A 19,213-nucleotide genomic window follows, 5' to 3' on the forward strand; every position below is an offset into this window, starting at 1 on the left:
GGTCCATCTGAATTTAGCAGACTGAGAGAAGCCTAGGCATTTACTTCTTTTTCCTGACACTTGGTTGCATCAGGTGACAAGAAATACTGTCAAGGCACTCTCGTGGAGGAGGACTGAAGCTGTAAGCCTTGAACTTGAGAAATATTCTAGAAATGTTTAATGATATTTTTTCATGTGAAGCTGTTTCCACTTCTCAGAAATGCAGCCATCCGTTTGTTACAAGCTGCTTCTGTGTCTCAGTTGTAAAAACCCAGCTCAGTAAAGTTTCTCTTTAGTACTTCTCTTGACAAGGCACACCCTTAAACTCTGATCTGCTTACTATAATGGAGTCATTTATAGAGTGAGAGAGAGAAATGTTTTCAAGAGAAAACCTAGAGTGCTGAGTGAAAGAATTACCAGTCAAGCATTAATTAAAATCTGTCTTTTTAGATCTGGTTGGGACACACACTAGCTGTAACTGGTTTACTTCTTCAGCTGGGAACCATCATTGGAACATCACTGGACATTTTGGGTGTGATGATTCTCTGTGATGAAGGCTCTCATGTACATTATTAGATATTTGGCAGCATCCCTGGCACTGATTCACTAGGAGTACCCTATACCCTACCATGCTTATTTAGAACCCCGAAATATCTCCAGACATCACTTGGGATGAAAAATTGTTTTGAGAATCACTGTCTTCAATCTTAGTTTTCTTATCTGTACAGTGACGGAATGTGAGTGGAAATAGGTGTTGATTTAACGAGAAAAGATGCCTTTATGGGTAATCTGCTACATTCACATAAACCATTATATTATTGCTTTACAGGCAGATTTTATTTATTCACATATTAAATGCTGTTTATCTTCATAGGTATCAGATTTGGCAGATCTCAGCTGACAGGATAGAAGTGTTTGGAAGAAATGTATCCTCTTTACCAGCCAGCTTCCCTGGTGGCTCAGATGGTAAAGTATCTGCCTGCAACACAGAAGACCTGGGTTCAATCCCTGGGTTGGGAAGATCCCCTGGAGAAGGAAATGGCAACCCACTCCAGTACTCTTGCCTGGAAAATTCCATGGACTGAGGAGCTTGATAGGCTACAGTCCATGGGGTCGCAAAGAGTTGGACACGATTGAGCAGCTTCACTTTCACTTATCCTCTTTACAACTGCAAAAATCAAGAGTTAATTGATAGACACATCAGTGTTTTAAACCCCTGCACAACCAGCAGAAGAAAGGATTCAAGTGTCAAATGGGGATTTAATCCTGATCACTGTCAAGGTTTACTCTAACTTTGAGGATCTTTGAAAATAAGATAATTGGAGTGGGATTAATACTCCAGGAATAATAAATATCCATTCTCTAGAAGCTTATTGATCTCTAGTCAATAGACTAAAATTTATTTCTCTTAGAATTTACTAATCAGAAGAATTTATACACTGTAGACATGGCCTCAAAAGCAAACAATTCAGAATGAAGCTGCAGACCTCTGGTTGTTCTCTACATCTGAGAGGAGAGCAGCAGGTCAGTGGACATGACTGTGGAGCAGACAGCTTGGAGGAGGGGTGACTAAGAGGCTCAAATCAAGAGCACAGCCTATGACTTAGGTGACGTAGCCAAATGGACATAAGAAATCTGAGTCCAAGTCCACACACAGCAAGGGGAAATATCACATAAAGGCAGAAATGCAAAATTCCTGTTCTGGGGTACACTGACCTGAGATATTCATACACTTGGTTAGGATAAAGAACTTCTACCATTCTTATGAAATCTTGGAAGGTTTTCCTGGAATGCTCTGTAGTCATCCATTTAAAAAGTCATATGAGAAAACAAACAAACAAAAAATCTACATTCAAGAAGAAGTTCTTTGCACTCAAATCTGTTCTTTTATTATTTCTCAACACAAATAGATGAAGGCTGCTGAATACAATGGTTAGATGTGCTTGTTTCCTTGTTCGAGCCACCTTTGGGTGAGGCCAAGCAAATGCTTATGAGAGAATCGGAAGCACAGACATAAGAGAAAAGATGAAAAGAGTGTAAAACGCATTTCTTGTTGCTGGTAGTGATGATTCAAGTAGAACAAAAAACAGGCTGTAGCGTCAGGAAGTTGAGGGCACAGAAGGGAAGGAGATCAGCTGGGAAAGGGGACCTGGATTTGAGGTCTACTTAACCCCCATAAAAGAGAATTAATAAATAAATCCAGAGATTTAAAGCAAGAATAGGATACCTAGAAACTTGTTTTTTTTTTTTTCTTTCATTTTAATCCTGTGTTAGACTTCTCAAGAAATACATAGTTCACTCAAGAACAGCATCTCTGTCAAATGCACAATAAAACTTTATATTTCAAAACAACGTTATGTTCTTTTGATTGACAAAACTGAGAAGAAAAAAGAATACTGTTTTAGAGTACTGGAGTGTCTGGTCCTTTATGTTTTGGCAGACATGGAACACTTCCATGAGATTGGAGACATTTTCCTCTTGGGTTTAAACCTGTAATAAAATGTTGCTGACAGACTAATTATAAATGTTTTATATAGTTTGTGCATATGTGCTCTTCTCTAAACCAATTTAATTCCCATTAATGCTAATCTGGTTAATGCCCACTCAGAGAGGAAAGGAACACTCTTAATAAACTATTGATTTATTTGAGCTATTTAAATGGGGAACAGGCAGAAACAGATGGGAGAATAGAAAAAAAAATCACTGTTTTACCCATATCTGCATTTCTTAGAGTATTTTCCAAATATTAATGAATATTATATTATAATTGGTATAAAGAGGAAATGGGGAAAAATAAAGTGACAAAGTGACAGCCCTCCCTCCACCCATAAAAAACTGAGGGCCTTGTAAATAAGATGTTTTTTTTTTAGTTCTAGCTCCAAGGTTAGAAATAAGATGTTATAAACAGAGGCAGACTTTCTTTGTTACAAAAGAGGTTAAAAACTGAGGTTGACATTTGCAAACTCTTACTGAAGTGGGTTTTTCTTTAAGAAAAAAAAAATAAGGTAATCAAAACAAGAATAGGTAAATTCTGCCCCTACCACAGCTTGTCCTGCTCCTAGTGTGGGTAGCCACCTTGTTCTCCATGCAACAATCCAGTAATTCCCCTCACTTCAATTCAGTCAGGATTTCCACCTCTTGGGGTGCTTTAGCGAGCCAAGACTGCCTCTTAAAAGACGTTGTGTCCAGGACAGAGCAGTTTCCTTGACCACAGCTGTGTAAGATGTCTGAAAGCCATAGGCTTGCCTAGAATTCAAAGCAACAGGAAACCCTCCCCAAACTAGCCAAGCATTTCTAAAGGATGTCTGTGCCTTTTCCATTCTTCCTGGGAAGAGTGGCACAAAACAGGGAATAAGTGGAAGATGGAGTTTTGTCAAGGGTCCACCATCTGGCAGTAAGATACATCACTTAACCTCCCTGATACTCAGTTTCTTTATCTGTAAAATGGGGAAAATAGCCTTCCTGATCTATGTTGTTAAATCACAGCTGAGTATAACGAACAAGAAAGCTGTAGTTGAAAACACTGTGATATCCGAGAAGTGATGGGTAACCATACAGAATTATTAATCGGGGAAAGGTTTAAGAAAAAGTGGCACAGGAACAAAATTAAAGGGAGGAAAAACATCAGGAGAGATATCAGTTTTATCTGGGCTGTGTTAAAAAAGAGAGTGAGCTATACTCTCAGGAATTTCTTGAAAGTTTTAACGGTAACTGACACTCATAGTTCATAACTGTGCACGTAAAACATAAAATAAAGATGGAAAATGGAGATTCGTGCAGGTTTCCTTTTTTATCGAAACCTTTGCGGTTGGTTGTCCATGCCAATGAGGGTGGAGAGGAGAACAATCTCTTTAACATTCATGGGGAAAAAAAATACTGAAACAAAATATCGGCAGCGCAAATATTAAACTGCTTTTTCTCTACCGATTGGTAAAAAAATATATTATCTTCTGATACTTTCTTTTTCTTTTTAAATTATAAGTTCATCCGTCCCAGCCGAAGTCGTGGCCCGTCATCTGGTAGAACCTGCGGTTGAAGGGCCGGTAGAAATCCCGCAGCTGCCGCAGCACCTGCGCGTCGATCTCGGGGTGGGGTCTGCCCTTGGTCTTGCCCAGGCAGTGGGGGCGGCCGCTGCCCTCCGCCTTCTTGAGGCAGGGGAAGCCCTTGGTCTGGTTGAAGTAGAAGTGCTTGTCCGAGATGATGCGCTTGAGGCCCAGGAAGTCCTGCACGCGGCCCAGCTCGCCGGCCGGGTCGCGCACCAGGCGCTCGCCGCTCACGAAGAGCATCTGGCGGGCGGGGAAGTGGCGCAGCCAGCGCTCCAGGTGCTCGGCGTACAGGCCGATCTGGATGGCGCTCCACGAGCGGTCCACCAGGCCCGCCGAGCGGTTCCGGAAGGCCAGGCTCTCGAAGCTGGGGATGTCGGGCCGCTTGGAGAGCGTCTGCGTGTAGTCCGACACGGCCCGCGTCACCGGGTCCCGGACCACCACCAGGAGCCTGGTGTCCTTGGACATGGCCGAGATGCGCGCGGGCGCCTCGCGCGTCACGAAGTAGCTGGGCGTCTTCTCCATGGTGATCTGGCCGTCCAGGGTCCTCGGCATCAGGTCCCTGCGCGGAGCAAACAGACCAGGGCGGGTCAGAGGCCACAGCTCTTTGGCCACACGTCTCCAAGTCAACACTTATTTAAAAATTGATTGTTAATGGGAGGTTAATTGCTATACAATGTTGTGTAAATTCCTAGTGTACCACAACGTGAATCAGCTATAGATATACACATACCCACTCCCTCCACCCTCCCCTTCATCGCACCCATCGGTCCCATCCTACCCCTCTAGAGCATCAAGCTGCAATGTCAACACTTTTAATCCCGGCTCCATCTAATTACAGTTGTAGAAACATGAAAAAAAGCAAGCCGAATTTCAGAGCTGAGAGATACAGGAACGTCCCTCTGAAGCTTGGAGGTCAGATATTCTCTTTCCACCTAAGATGTGAAGGCACCTCAGTTCAGAGTACAAGGAGTAGGATTCGACCTTCCCTGAGATCCTCTCCTGGTGTCACCTCTCCCTTACTTTCTGCCGCCTCCAGCTTTTAGAGGGTCCTGAACATCTGACCTGAGAACCTCAGGTCCCTGGGTGGAGCAGAAAGGCACATTAGAGCCTGGAGCCTGAGTGCCTTCCCCAAATGGGCTCTGTGAGCTTCTTTCTAGGAGAGCAAAAGTCTTAGGCACCCAGAGCCAGGCGGCCTGAGTTGAGGTACCAATCGCTCCCCTTACTAAGTATGTGACTGTGGCCTCGGAGAAGCTGCACAGACACTCTGCACCCCTAGATCCTCATGGATGTACTTTACGGGAAATAATAATACTATTTTGACCTCCTACGGTTGTTGTGGTGTTGTATAATGTTAAAGGTATTAATATACCTTGATAGGTTAGAAAAGTGCCTGGCACAAAATAAGTGCAATGTAATTTTTTTATAATCATCAATCCACAAGGCTGTAACAAAATAACCTTGATCAAACTCTTTTAGGTGAATTAGAATATTGTAATAAACATAATTATACAGCAGTGAGATGGTGTTAAAATACCCTGAGCCCTTATTGTGGTTTTCTTATAAACAAATAAATTATAATCAACATAATATCATTGTTAGTACACAAAATATTTCTCTTTATAATTTCTGAGCTTTCCTATAACAAACAAGACTTATCAAATAATCCATCTTTTATCATCTAATAATTTGAAATGCCACTGTTAGAATAGTTTAAATATCGTGGTCTCTCTCTATTGTCATGTTAAGTTACTATCATGTTATAGTAATATATTTTAATGTACATCAAAGTAAATTCTGACTCTGTTGTTCAAAACATTCTTGATGATTCTTGTCTGTTTATTCTTCCTGACAAATGTTAGAATCACTTGTCATGTGGGGGAAAAAAAATTCCTGTTGGAGTCCTGTTGGAGAGATTGCTACCTAGTTCAAGCATGAGAAAGGATGGGTTTCAGAGCCAGTCCAAAAGTATAAGCAGGTGAAATAAAACCTATGTATTTTTTGAAAAGTGTACTGCCATTAAATCCACTATTTATCATAGATTTGAAATATGTATCTGTATGTTGTTGTTTAGTGGCTAAGTCATGTCCAACTCTTTTGTGACCCCATGGACTGTAGCCCACCAGGCTCCTCTGTCCAGGGGATTTTCCAGGCGAGAATCCTGGATCCCTGGGATCTTCCTGACCCAGGGATCAAATCCAAGTCTTGCGTCTCATGCACTGGCAGGCAGGGTCTTTACCACCAGCGCCACCTGGGAAGCCCCAAGTCATCTAATAACTGGTGCTTTTGGGGTTGAGGATAAGAAAGGGACTAGAATCTTCAAACACATTTACAGTTTCTTCTGTGGTTACTGTTTCTTTGTAATGATCTGCTTCATCTTTGGTGAATTTTGTCAATTAATATTTTTCTAAAAATCACCCAGTTGAGTAGTTGCAGTTCTATGCCCTGTCTCAACTATAATTTTGTGAAGTTTTTTCCTTCTTTCTTTCTAGTTTGGTAGATGACTTTTCAAATTTACTTATTTGCATTTTACTTTTTTAATGACATTTATTATTTTTCTATTCATGCTTTGCTCTTCCAATTTAATTAACTGAATGTTTAGTCATCTCAAGTAATAAAAACATTTTGAAGCTACTATTTTCCCTTTAAGCACAGACTTGATCAGATTCCCCAAACTTCGACATGTACTGCTGGCCATTTGCATAACTTCACAAACATTTAGTAATTGCACTTGATACTTTTCCCTTTTGGTCCAGGCATTAGAATTGCTTTTACTTTTATTAAATTCTGATGCTTGACTTGCTGGTTTCATTCATAATTTTATTATTAATTTCTATTTTACCTTTGTAATAAAAAATGCACTGTGTGTTACCTGAGTCTGCTTTTGTTTGATTTCCTGTAATTTTATTCCTCTTGTATACTTGCTAACTGTATATTATGAAAAATTTCAAATATACCCCAAAGTAGAGAGTACTATAACATACATCTCACATAACTTACATCCAACTTCAAAAAGCAACTGACTGCCAATTTCATTTCCTTCCTAACCCTCTGTGTCAACTCCCCCATCACCCCAAATGAATTACTTTGACATTTATCTCAGACATCATGTCAATTGCTTCACAAACAATCTGTTGCCATGTGCATTTATACCTGGCACAAATTCTTCAACATTCGTGGCAATAAGCCACTGATGCTGGCTTAGTTTAGTGATACAGATCTCCTCACCATTTGCTTTCTTTGATATTCTAGTCAGCTTATCTTTACTTTTCTTTTGGAGGAGAAATGATAATTAGATATCTGATTCCTGTTGCTTTTTTCCTTGTTGATTTAAGAAATCTGCAATTCCTTTTTCAGAACTTTTAACTGTGCCCCCATCCCCCATTTCTTAGATACAGCCGAAGGTCTGGGTAAGAAAAAGCAAAGACCAGGGAGGTCTGTGTTGACACAAGGGAGACACAGACGGTCAACTGCCTGTGTAATGCTGGGGCCACACAAAATCCAGATTTTGTCACTATGTACGTGTGTATATATGTGGATTCGTCACATATATACACACACATATGGGCTTCCGTCAAGGCTCAGCAGTAAAGAATCTGCCTCTAATGCAGGAGACTTGGGTTCAATCCCTGGGTCAGGAAGATCCCCTGGAGAGGGGAAGGGCAGCCCATTCCAGTGAAAGCCCAGTATTCTCGCCCAGAAAAGACTGGAGGGCTACAGTCCATAGGGTCACAAAAGAGTTGAACAGGACTTAACAACTAAACAATGACGACAACAACAACACCACCACCACCACACACACATATATATTCCCCTTCATGGAACTGAGAAGTCCGCTAGACCAACCTACTTTGGAAGCTAAGTTACACTTTTATAAGATGAGCCAGGAGATCTATACAGAAACTGTTGGACTATCTCAGGGAAGAAAATTGGATCAAATGTGTGAAAAAGTTCTGGACTGTAAAAAAGCACACATCAGACACCACTGAAATGATAAGGAGGAGTAGTCCATGATTTTTTTTAAGAGTCAGCATTCTTGCCTCCTTTCCTATCATCTCTGACTTTTAACCACTCGACCTCATATTTTGCCAGTAGAATAGAGATAACACCCTTCAGATGGGAGCTGCTGGTGGGCAATCTCAGTCTTCCTGCCCTCCGGCCCCGGGGAGAAGTAGACTCCCCAGCGGCCTGTCAGCAGAGATTACAGTCATAGATTGTGCCAGCCCAGAGGAAATATTATCCATATCCCTGAAAAAAAGAAATGCTATTTTAAATTATCTTGATAGGGTAGGAAAAAGAGCTATCCAAAGTAGGAGGAGTTTGAAGAGGAAACAGCTAAAATAGAATTTCAGAGGAAAAACACATTAATTACTGTCATCTTCAAGATGAGGAAAGTGGACGGGATGGGGAGTCCGAGGGAAGCAGGGGCTGCCTGCCACCTACCTTCTTCATAAAGGAAGAAATGCAAGTGCAAGTAAATCCTTGATGAGGCTTATATTGCACAGAATTGTTGCTTTGTAAAAGGACTCATTTCAGAATTCTTTAAATAGCCATCTCCCTTTTAAATTCTTAGATTTGTTTTCATATTGCAACTTGAATTTTAATGCTCAGGAAAGAGCTCCTTTATCACACAAAGCAAAATGCACATATATGTTGGAATATAGTATTTCAAAATGTTTAGGTGAATTTAGACATCTTCCTTCCTTACCCAAGTGAAGCATGTACTACGACTGTTCTGTATCAGGGCTCAGCCTGGGACACACAATAGAAGAGCCACTCAAGCATGATGAGAGCTTCTCAGAAACACTGGGCAAGTGAGGGGAGCAGAGAGGTGAGCGCAATGAGAAGACATGTGGGTTTGTCCAAAGACCAGAAAAGCTGGGGTGCAGGGTGAGAAATTCCAGTGAATAATGAACAGGGTGGGTCCTCAGTTCAGTTCAGTTCAGTTCAGTCCCTCAGTCATGTCCGACTCTTTGCGACCCCATGAATCGCAGCACGCCAGGCCTCCCTGTTCATCACCAACTCCAGGAGTTCACTCAGATTCATGTCCATCAAGTCAGTGATGCCATCCAGCCATCTCATCCTCTGTCGTCCCCTTCTCCTCCTGCCCCCAATCCCTCTCAGCATCTAAGTCTTTTCCAATGAGTCAACTCTTCACATGAGGTGGCCAAAGTACTGGAGTTTCAGCTTTAGCATCATTCCTTCCGAAGAAATCCCAGGGTTGACCTCCTTCAGAATGGATTGGTTGGATCTCCTTGCAGTCCAAGGGACTCTCAAGAGTCTTCTCCAACACCACAGTTCAAAAGCAGCAATTCTTCAGTGCTCAGCTTTTTTTATAGTCCAACTCTCACATCCATACACGACCACTGGAAAAACCATAGCCTTGACTAGACGGACCTTAGTCGGCAAAGTAATGTCTCTGCTTTTGAATATGCTATCTAGGTTGGTCATAACTTTTCTTCCAAGGAGTAAGCGTCTTTTAATTTCATGGCTGCAGTCACCATCTGCAGTGATTTTGGAGCCCCCAAAATTAAAGTTTGATGCTGTTTCCCCATCTATTTCCCATGAAGTGATGGGACCAGATGCCATGATCTTCGTTTTCTGAATGTTGAGCTTTAAGCCAACTTTTTCACTCTCCTCTTTCACTTTCATCAAGAAGCTTTTTAGTTCCTCTTTACTTTCTGCCATAAGGGTGGTGTCATCTGCATATCTGAGGTTATTGATATTTCTCCCGGCAATCTTGATTCCAGCTTGTGTTTCTTCCAGCCCAGCATTTCTCATGATGTACTCTGCATACAGAGTGGGTCCTAGGATGCCTTAATGTCCAGGCAAACAGGATTGGCTATTCCATTCACTTTGCAGGAGTGAAAATAATTTGGAGACATTTTATAGTAGAAATGGGTAGGATAAAAGGGTAGAAACTAGAATTATAAAGAAAAATTAGAGATGCTTATTTGTTTTCTCCTGAAGATGTCAAGGAGAAGGAGTTTCACAAGGAGTTTCACAAGCAAATGAAGAATTATTACCAGGTGCGTGGCACACTTTCGTTCTTTGTCCCCAAAGAAAAAAAGAAGAATTCACCATAGCCAAAGAGTAGAAGCAACACAAGTGTCCACAGAAGGCTGAATGGGCAGACAAAACGCAATCTAGCCATACTGTGGAATATTATGCAGCCTTAAAAGGGAACAAAATTCTGACACCTGCTGCAACATGGATGGGCCTTGAGGCCTTTATGCTGAGTGAAATAAGCCAGGCTCGGAAGGATACAGACTGAGTGATCCCACTTGTGTGAGGTTCCTAGAGGAGCTGAATTCACAGAGACAAAGTAAAATAGTGATTGCCAGGGCTGGGGGCAGGGGGAGGGGGAGTTTGTATTTGATGGGGATTTTAGTTTTGCAAGATGAAAGGAGTTCAGGAGAGTGATCACTTAGCAATGTAAATGTACTTACTGCTACTGACCTGGGAAATGGTCAGTTAAAAATAGCTAAGATGGCAAATATTATGTCTATTTTAGCCTTATTTCTTTTAAAAAAAAGAACTCACCCAGAAGACAAAGACATCACATTGTATCCATAGAGATGAATCAGACGGCCAGTTACAAAAATGTATACACTAGATGATTTCTCCTACAAAAAGCTCAAAAACAGGCAAAACCCACCTCTAGTGTTAGATGTCAGCTCAGCTGTTTGCCTTTGGTCGGGGGGCAGGGGCAGGATTAGTGACTGAAAGAGGCCACAGGGGCTTCTGGAACATCAGGAATACCCCAGTGCAGGATCTGGGTGCTGGCGACATGAGTGTACCCACCCTGTGAAACATCACCGAGTCAGATCCTAGGATCTGAGTCCTTCACTGAACGGTGTTATACTTCAGTAAAAACTTAGAGCATGTGTAAAAATAAATGGACCAGTTTTCTACAATTCTCCAAGGAACACATGGATTTCAAGAAGGGCATTTGCGAGACTTCCTTGGTGATCAGTGGTAAAGAATCTGCCTGCCAATGCAGACGACAGGGGTTCAGTCCCTGGTCTGGGAAGATCCCTCATCCAACTACTGCGGCCTGTACCCTGGAGCCCATGCTCCACAATAAGAGAAGCCACTGTAATGAGAAGTCCATGCATTGCAACTAGAGAGTAGCCCTTGCTCGCTGCAACTAGAGAAAAGCCCGTCAGCAGTGAAGACCCAGCACAGCCAAAAATAAGTAAATAATTTATAAAGAAGGGCATTTGCTAAACCAACTACATCTACAATGAGTGGAAGTTCAGTAAATAAAGGGACAAGGTTTGAGCTCCCATCTCTAGGAACCAGTGGTCCTCCCAGGGACCCCTTGCCCCTCACCCTGGGTAAGTTATCAGAACAGGAGCTGCCTTGCCTCTGTCCCAGATGAGATTCTCCCAGCACTTATAAGCACCTCGGAGTTCACCGTGTCACGGAGGATGTGTCTCTACAGTGTGGACACAAGCACAGAGATAGCTGAAGAATGTGGTATGCTTGCAAAACATTTATCAATGGTTTTCTCCTGTAAGATAAGCTAGACATTATGCTCCAGTTTTTCGGAGGAAGAAACTGAGATTTAGGCAGGAGAAGCAGCAGGTCCAAGCTACCATGGTTGTCTATGGGAGATGATGGATGGTCCTCCCAGTGCCCGTGGCCAGGTTATCCCTGTCGCACAGGATGAGAGAAAAGTCAGCAGACAAGAGCGATAGGAAAAGGACACGCAGAAGGTGACTTGGATGGAGCCAGTTCGATAGATGCAGACCCAGAAAACGTGAGAAAGTTACCCCATAGGGTGGCTGTGAAGAGGCTGAAAGGCCCAAATTCAACACAGATGAAGGAATTTGTCTGTTTGAAACAGGGGAGCTGCGTGAAATTAGACTGAAAACGGGAGGGTGTGATTAACGTCAGTGAGAGATTAAATCTGAGTCAGCGTACAAGTCGGGATGGATCAGGAAAGCCCTGCAGGTAGTTAGATATATCTGGGGAGGCTCTTCCAGTGTGATCCCAGCTTGAGGAGCTGAGGACCTGGGTTAGGGGCTGATCGCGAGGAAGGAAAAGGTGGTGAGAAAGGGAGGAATACTGATGGGGGGACGTAGAGGGTCACACAACTGACTTATGGAACGAACAGAGGAGATGTTTTCAAGGAAGATCCCGAAGTTTTACAGGTGGAAAATGATAGAAACTTTACTTTTAAAAAGCCCCCCAAACAGATAGCAAAAAAAAAAAAAAAATGCAGTTGTGCTGCATAGCCAAAGGAACTCTGCTCAATGTTATGTGGCCTCCTGGATGGGACGGTTTAGGGGAGAATGCATGTGTATGGATGGCTGAGTCCCTTTGAGGGTCACCTGAAACTGTCACAATATTGTTTGTTAATTGGCTATACTAAAAAAAATTTTAAAAAACGAGACCATTGCTACACTCATTTTTATTTAAAAAATAACTAATGGAAGAAATACATCGCTTAATTTATATAATGAATAAATAGAAGATACTAAAGAATCTTTCACATGAGGAAAAAAAAAAAAGATTTCTGCCTAAGAATTCTAATGGAGTCAAAAGACAACACATGATTGCTTTTATCCTAAAACATGGCTCAGATGGATCATACATCTCCATGAAGAAAATGGAGTTTCATAGGAAACTCAAAACTGGGAGTAGAAGTGTGGATTCAGCTTGGATTCTGATGTTAAAAGCTATGTGACCTTAAGTGGATCACTTCTCTGGGCCTTGGTTTCTTCATCAGCAAAATAAGACCACCGTCTCCCATGTCTCAGAGGCCATCCCAGCTCTAAGGTTCCATGTATGTTCAGGGCTTCAACTCATTAGTAACCTGTCAGATTGAAAGTTCCGCCCAGCCTCACACTTGCTGATCTCTTCTGAAGTGTGACTACCAATCAAATAAAGAGATTTTTGCAAATCATTAAGCAGGGCAACTTGGCATCAACAGAAGTGATTTCAGAATCAATGAGGTTGAAGAGAATGCAGCTCCAGTAACAGACACCAAGGCAAAGTGCTGAGGCTGGTTCAGATGGAGGCTGTCCTGGCATCTCCCTGGTGCCTGGAGGCAGCAGAAAGACCAACTAGTCCAGCCACCAGCTGAGTAATCTTTCTGCCTTCAGGAAGACAGGGACAAAGGAGACCCACCTCTGTACCTGCTTTTTTCTTTTGTTGGCCGTACCATGCAGCATGTAGAATCTTAGTTCCCTGACCAGGGACCAAACCCTGGGAACCAAGGGAAACCCATCTCTGCACCTGTCATCCTCTGTGGCCAAAACAGCAAAACAAGATGTCACTGCTAGAAAGTCAGATCCACAGAAAAGGACAGTCAGGAATGACCAATAACAGACCAATAACAGGCACAGGACAGTCAGGAACTCAATTCCAAGTGTCTTAGGAAGAATATGATGAAGACAGAAGCAAAGGAACCCATACTTAGCATTTACTGTAGACCAAGATCTGATATATTCTTTCTTGCAACTCACAACAGCTAGAATTACTGGTGAAATTTCTCAGAGGAGGAAATGAGCTCAGAGAGGTAACAGGAGTTGTCCAAAGACAGACAGTAATGAGTGAAAGGAACAGAATGAAAATCCAGGTCCAGTCTGCCCCAAAGCACACACTCCTTCCACTTTCCTGGACCTGGGCAGCCGACCTGGGCAGGGGTCTGCTGGCAGATGGCAGATCCATCGCTGACCTTAAGTCACAATGAGGGAATCTTACAGGCACTACTTCCCTATCCACCTCAAGAGCGTGAATCATTCTGCCTGGAATCTTGCGAACAGGTTGCAGACACTGCCTGTTTTTCAAAGGCTTTCTTCCGTAGGGGAAGGACCCGAGCTGTAAGGCAAAGGTAATTTACCTTGAGAAATAAATAAATCTGGCCCATGTACACATACATTTTTTTTTTTCCCCTTTTAGTCTCTGCAACCAAACAGAACTGTGTGTCTGTTTCTGGAAACCTCCGGCAGCAGGAAATTCTAGGGAAAACATGCTCTTTTCATGGCAATGGAGTGAAGGTGATTCCCAGGGGACCCCCGATGGCGTGAGCCAGGAGCAGAGGAAGCAGAGTAACCCCCGTGCCGCCAGGCCTGTGTCCCCCGGGCCAAGGGCAGCTATGGCAATATTTCTTTTCCTGCTGGCATTATGCGGGACCTCCACTCCAAACGTGCCTTCTGAGGCTGGAAAGAAAACTCTTGCTGATTTTTTTGAGTTGGCTTCTGTAGGAAAGGAAGATGTATGGTTTTGGAACCGGCTCCCACAATGATTGAATCTCGATGTGCAAATCTGATAAGCAAACTGTCGTCGAGATATCCAAGCATCAGACTTAAAGGCGGATACATTTCCCAGTGCCCTGAAAGCCAGTGTTCCTTCTAAATATCTGAACAATCAAGTAAAGAGACAGAAAGAGATGGTTCTCATCCTCCACGGGCTTATGGACAAAGGAAACCAGCTTATTTCAAGAAAGCAACACAATGTTCCTTGGCACTGCAGGGGAGGAGAGCGAAGTCAAGGATTCTTGGTTGATAATGTGGGGGAGCCTCGTGAAAGGGCAGAAAATACATCTGGATCCAGGTCATGGAGAAGGGCAGTCCTGAAGGGGAAGAGGCAAGGGTTATCTGGGATCATAAATTAAATCCATAATCCTTGATGTCTGTGTGGGATCTCAGAGTTTCCCAAGCAATTCTATAATTTTTCTCATCTATGGACTCATAGGAAATACAAAAATAGACCAGATCTTACAAGGCTCATTGCTTCACCCTCTTATTTTCTCCTTCTAAGTTTACTTCATTGGGAAACTCATGTGTTCATAAGATTGAAAATATCCTTTCTAACCTCATTTACAGCATCCTAAACTCTGTTTTATTTCTTTTTAAAGTTTTTTGTATGTGACCCATTTCCAAAGTCTTTACTGAATGTTACAACATTGCTCCTGTTTTACATTTTGGTTTTTTGGCCGTGAGGCATGTGGGATCTCAGCTACGGGACCAGGGATTGAACTCACACTCCTGCATTGGAAGACGAAGTCTTAACCACTGGACACCAGGGAAGTCCCCCAAACTCTGTTTTAAAACGGTGTCTGGCTCTTGGGAACTGATGTACCTCTTCCAAAGTCCTCTCAAAATATCAAAGAATACCCAGAAAGAAAGCCCTAACGCCATTAAAAGCTAGACTTAACAGACCACCTAATAATAGTGGCAGAATCTATAAAGACAACCAGAGTCTAAGAGAGGACCTGGAAAAAGATAGGGACTTTCCGCTTGTCCACAGTGGGTCTATCTCTGAATATCTGGTGTTCTTTATGCATCAGGCTAGGAAGGGATGATCATTATTCTGTCCAGGTACACAGGTTTCAACACTAAGGGAGACAGTAAAGGAAGGGAAGCCTGGCATGCTGCAGTCCATGGGGTCACAAGGAGTTGGACATGATTTAGTGACTGAACAACAGAAATGTCTTAACGTTTCTAAATCTAGTTATAAAAAATGACCATAGAAAACAGTATTGGAGCTGGAGTTATTGCAAAGAACTGACTCACTGGAAAAGAACCTGATGCTGGGAAAGATTGAAGGCAAGAGGAGAAAGGGATGGCAGAGGATGAGATGGTTGGATGGCATCACTGACTTGATGGACGTGAGTTTGAGCAAGCTCTGGGAGTTGGTGATGGACAGGGAAGCCTGGCGTGCTGCAGTCCATGCGGTCGCAAAGAGTTGGACACGACTGAGCCACTGAACTAAACTGAACTGACAGAAAACGGAGATAAACTGAAATTAAATTAGGCTCTAGAGCCTAAATAATATTTATAAACTCTTAGAAGTGTGTGTGTGAGAGAGAGAGATTACAGAGAGACAGAGAGATCAAGAATAAGCTGAAGAAAGTCAGAAAAAGACAAAGACAATGACAATTTGATATCATTTATAGGTGGACTCTAAAAAAAGGACACAGATGAACTTATTTACAAACAGAAGCATACTCACAGACATAGAAAACAAACTTACGGCTACCAAAGGGGAAAGGCTGGGGGAAGAGGGATAAATTAGGTGTTTGGGAGTAACATCCAATGCCTACTATATATAAAATAATCAGCAAGGACCTACTGTAGAGCACAGGGGAACTATACTCAATATTCTGTAATAACCTACATGGGAAAAGAATTTGAAAATGAATAGATATATGTATATGACTCATTTTGCTGTACACCTGAAACGAACACAGTATTGTAAATCAGCGATACTCTGAGTGCTCAGTTGCGTCAGTCGCGTCCAGCTCTTTGCTACCCTTTGGACTGTAACCCAGGGGAAACGTGCCTGCAAGAAGAGAGTCAAAATACAATCTCTCCAAGTGGATGGACAGCAAGGTCCTGCTGTATAGCACAGGGACTGTATTCAGTACCCATGATAAAGCATAATGGAAAAGAATACATGTATGTATAACTGAGTCGCTCTGCTGTATCGCAGAAATTAGTACAACATTGTGAATCAACTATATATCAATACAGACTTTTAGATATATACAGATGCATCTGTATATCTTAGCCCTGAAGCATACTAACTTGCTTCAGTTGTGTCCGTCTCTTTGGGACCCTCTGGACTATAGCCCACCAGGCTCCTCTGTCCACTGGATTCTCCAGGCAAAAATACTGGAATGGGTTTCCATGCCCTCCTCCAGGGGATCTTCCTCACCCAGGGATTGAGCCCAGGTCTCCTGCGTCTCCTGCATTGTAGGCGGATTCTTTACCTCTTGAATCACCAGGGAAGCCCCCAACCATATTCCAATATACAGTAAAAACCAAAAAAAAAAAAAAGAGCTGGAGAAAAGGAAGTAGATAGACTGTGCTCTTGTGGGGCAGCATCACTGAGGGATAACTGGAGGGAGTTTCAAAGCAACCCCCCGACCCAGCCTCGTGGTTTCACAGAGGCAGGAACCTCTGAAAAAACCCAAAGCTAGACAGACCCAAGGCTTGGCTTAGACCCTGCTCACCTGAGCCCTGGTTCACTGTTGTCTCCACGATTCAAAATTCTTCTCAAATTCTAGAAATACAACGAGCTCTGGGTTTGGCCATGCTGAGGTTTCAACTCCCTAAACAATAAAGTTCATCCCTGCAGGGGAAAGTCCCTTGTGGTCCTTTTGAGGCGGGAATGATGCATTAAATATGAACCTCGATCAAAGGAAGGGCTGTTCTTCATCCTATCTGGTACTTTTAACCATGTTCCAAGATCAACCATCCAGAGGAGATGTGGAATTCCTCATGGGGCGGGCAGGGCCGGGGCTGAGGGTGGGGGCAGCTCTCCTAACTCTGTAGCCACAGCCAGGGCTGCAGCCACGGCCAGAGGCACGCACACCCCCAGTTCAGCTCATTTTGGCTCCAGACAGGCTTTTATAAATGACTGGTCTGAGGGCTGTCAGCTTCTGTGCGGCTGCAGACAGATCCTCTCATCAGCCTGGAATTATCAGCCCTTCGCATACGTGCCACTACAGATAAGGCAAGAAATGTGCTTTTCGTGGCTTGAAATTGACAATCTAAGGACAGTAGAGCAGCGGAGACACGTGGGGGCAGGATGAGAAAAACCTTGACATTTTAGAAAGCCTCTTTGTTACATTTGGATAAGGATGCATTTTTTTGTTGTTGTTGGTTTTGGTTTCCTTGATTTCTGTTTGTTGGGTTCTGGACACAGAGAGGGTGCTCCGCAATATGCCTGCCAAGTTTATTTATTTGTATGTATTTTTGGCTGCTTGGGGTCTCCACTGCTGTGCATGGGCTTTCTCTAGTTGCGGCGAGCAGGCTTCTCACTGCAATGACTTCTCTTGTTGTGGAGCATGAGGGCACTCGGACTTCAGGAGTTGCAGCACATGGGCCCAGTAGTTGTGGCATATGGGCTCTCGAGCACAGGTTCAGTGGTCACGGCACATGGGCTTAGTTACTCCTTGGCATGTTGGATCTTCCCAGACCAGGGATCAAACCTGTGTTTCCTCCATTGGCAGGTAGATTCTTTACCACTGAGCCACACCATAGAAAGTGAAAGTGAAAAGTGAAGTCGCTCAGTCGTGTCCGACTCTTTGCGACCCCATGGACTGCAGCCTCCCAGGCGCCTCTGTCCATGGGATTTTCCAGGCAAGAGTACTGGAGTGGGTTGCCACTTCCTTCTCCAGGGGATCTTCCTTACTCAGGGATTGAACCCAGGTCTCCCGAATTGCAGGCGGACGCTTTAACCTCTAAGCCACGAGGGAAGCCCACACTATAGAAGTCCCTGCCTTTAAAGTTCAAAGCAGGAAAATCAACGTGAAGCTATAATTTTTCAGGGTCTGGGGCCCTGGCCTCCCTGGATGTTCTTTCTAAAGTGTGCCATCAGGACCTGCCATCTGCTTCCCTGGGTCTGAGCTGCAAAAAATGACCTACGTTCTGTCTCACTAAGAGAACTTCCAAAATAATCTCACTCTGGTGAGACGAGACCAATCTCCAAAATCATGGTATCATTGTGAAGTGAGGCAAATGGACAAAACCAAGTTCGGGAGAGGGATCAGTGAGGGTCCACAGATCCACTCCATTGACAAGGTTGCCACTTGTGCGGCCCAGGAGGAGAAAATCATGGCTCCAACAGGGACCAGGCAGCCCGCGGGTCAAATCCAGCTATTTGTCTCAGTAGCCAATAGTGAACACAGAGCCAGGTCCTTTGCTTACGAGGAGTCTGTGGCTGATTCTGAACTTGGACGGCAGGTTGAGTACTTGTGACAGAGACCAGATGGCCTGCAAAGTCTAAACTATTTATGATCTTGACCTTTTCAGAAAATGTCTGCTGACCCCTGCTTTAGGTCATTATTGCCACCAGAACAAAATTATCATAAAAATCTTGACGGTAATGTAATTAGTATTTTGCTGAAATGAAGCATGAGAAATGAATTGTACTGCAGAAGATGTAATTGCTCATGATGTGTGTGTGTTTCCATTCATTACTCACCCACACATCGCTGGTCCATCCATAGATCCAACTGAGCAATAACAATTAAATCGAGTTACCTCTGGTATTTTGCCTAAACTTTCAGACACATAAAAACAATAGATTTACGCATCAATTGTTTTTTGTTTTGTTGTTATTAAGCAGTATTTCAAATTCAAATATTTCTTCTATCAAAACAGAAGAACAGAATCTATTTTGTTTAACCGTTTATTAGCTTGGTTTATCACTTTGGGAATGTTTAGACG

At 43.1% G+C, this 19,213-nt stretch overlaps 1 protein-coding gene across 1 annotated transcript in view; it reads right to left on the reverse strand.

Moving 5' to 3' along the window:
* Positions 1–1,842: 1,842 nt before the first annotated feature.
* HS3ST3A1 (heparan sulfate-glucosamine 3-sulfotransferase 3A1) overlaps positions 1,843–19,213 on the reverse strand; it is an 84,778-nt gene continuing 67,407 nt past the window's right edge. Inside the window, exon 2 of the mRNA XM_042255686.2 lies at positions 1,843–4,584. Within this exon, the coding sequence (XP_042111620.1) occupies positions 3,963–4,584 (622 nt within the window). The 3' untranslated portion in view covers positions 1,843–3,962. The remainder of the gene's footprint in view (positions 4,585–19,213) is intronic.

Source organism: Ovis aries, chromosome 11, assembly GCF_016772045.2.
Source record: "Ovis aries strain OAR_USU_Benz2616 breed Rambouillet chromosome 11, ARS-UI_Ramb_v3.0, whole genome shotgun sequence".
Classification (NCBI taxonomy): domain Eukaryota; kingdom Metazoa; phylum Chordata; class Mammalia; order Artiodactyla; family Bovidae; genus Ovis; species Ovis aries.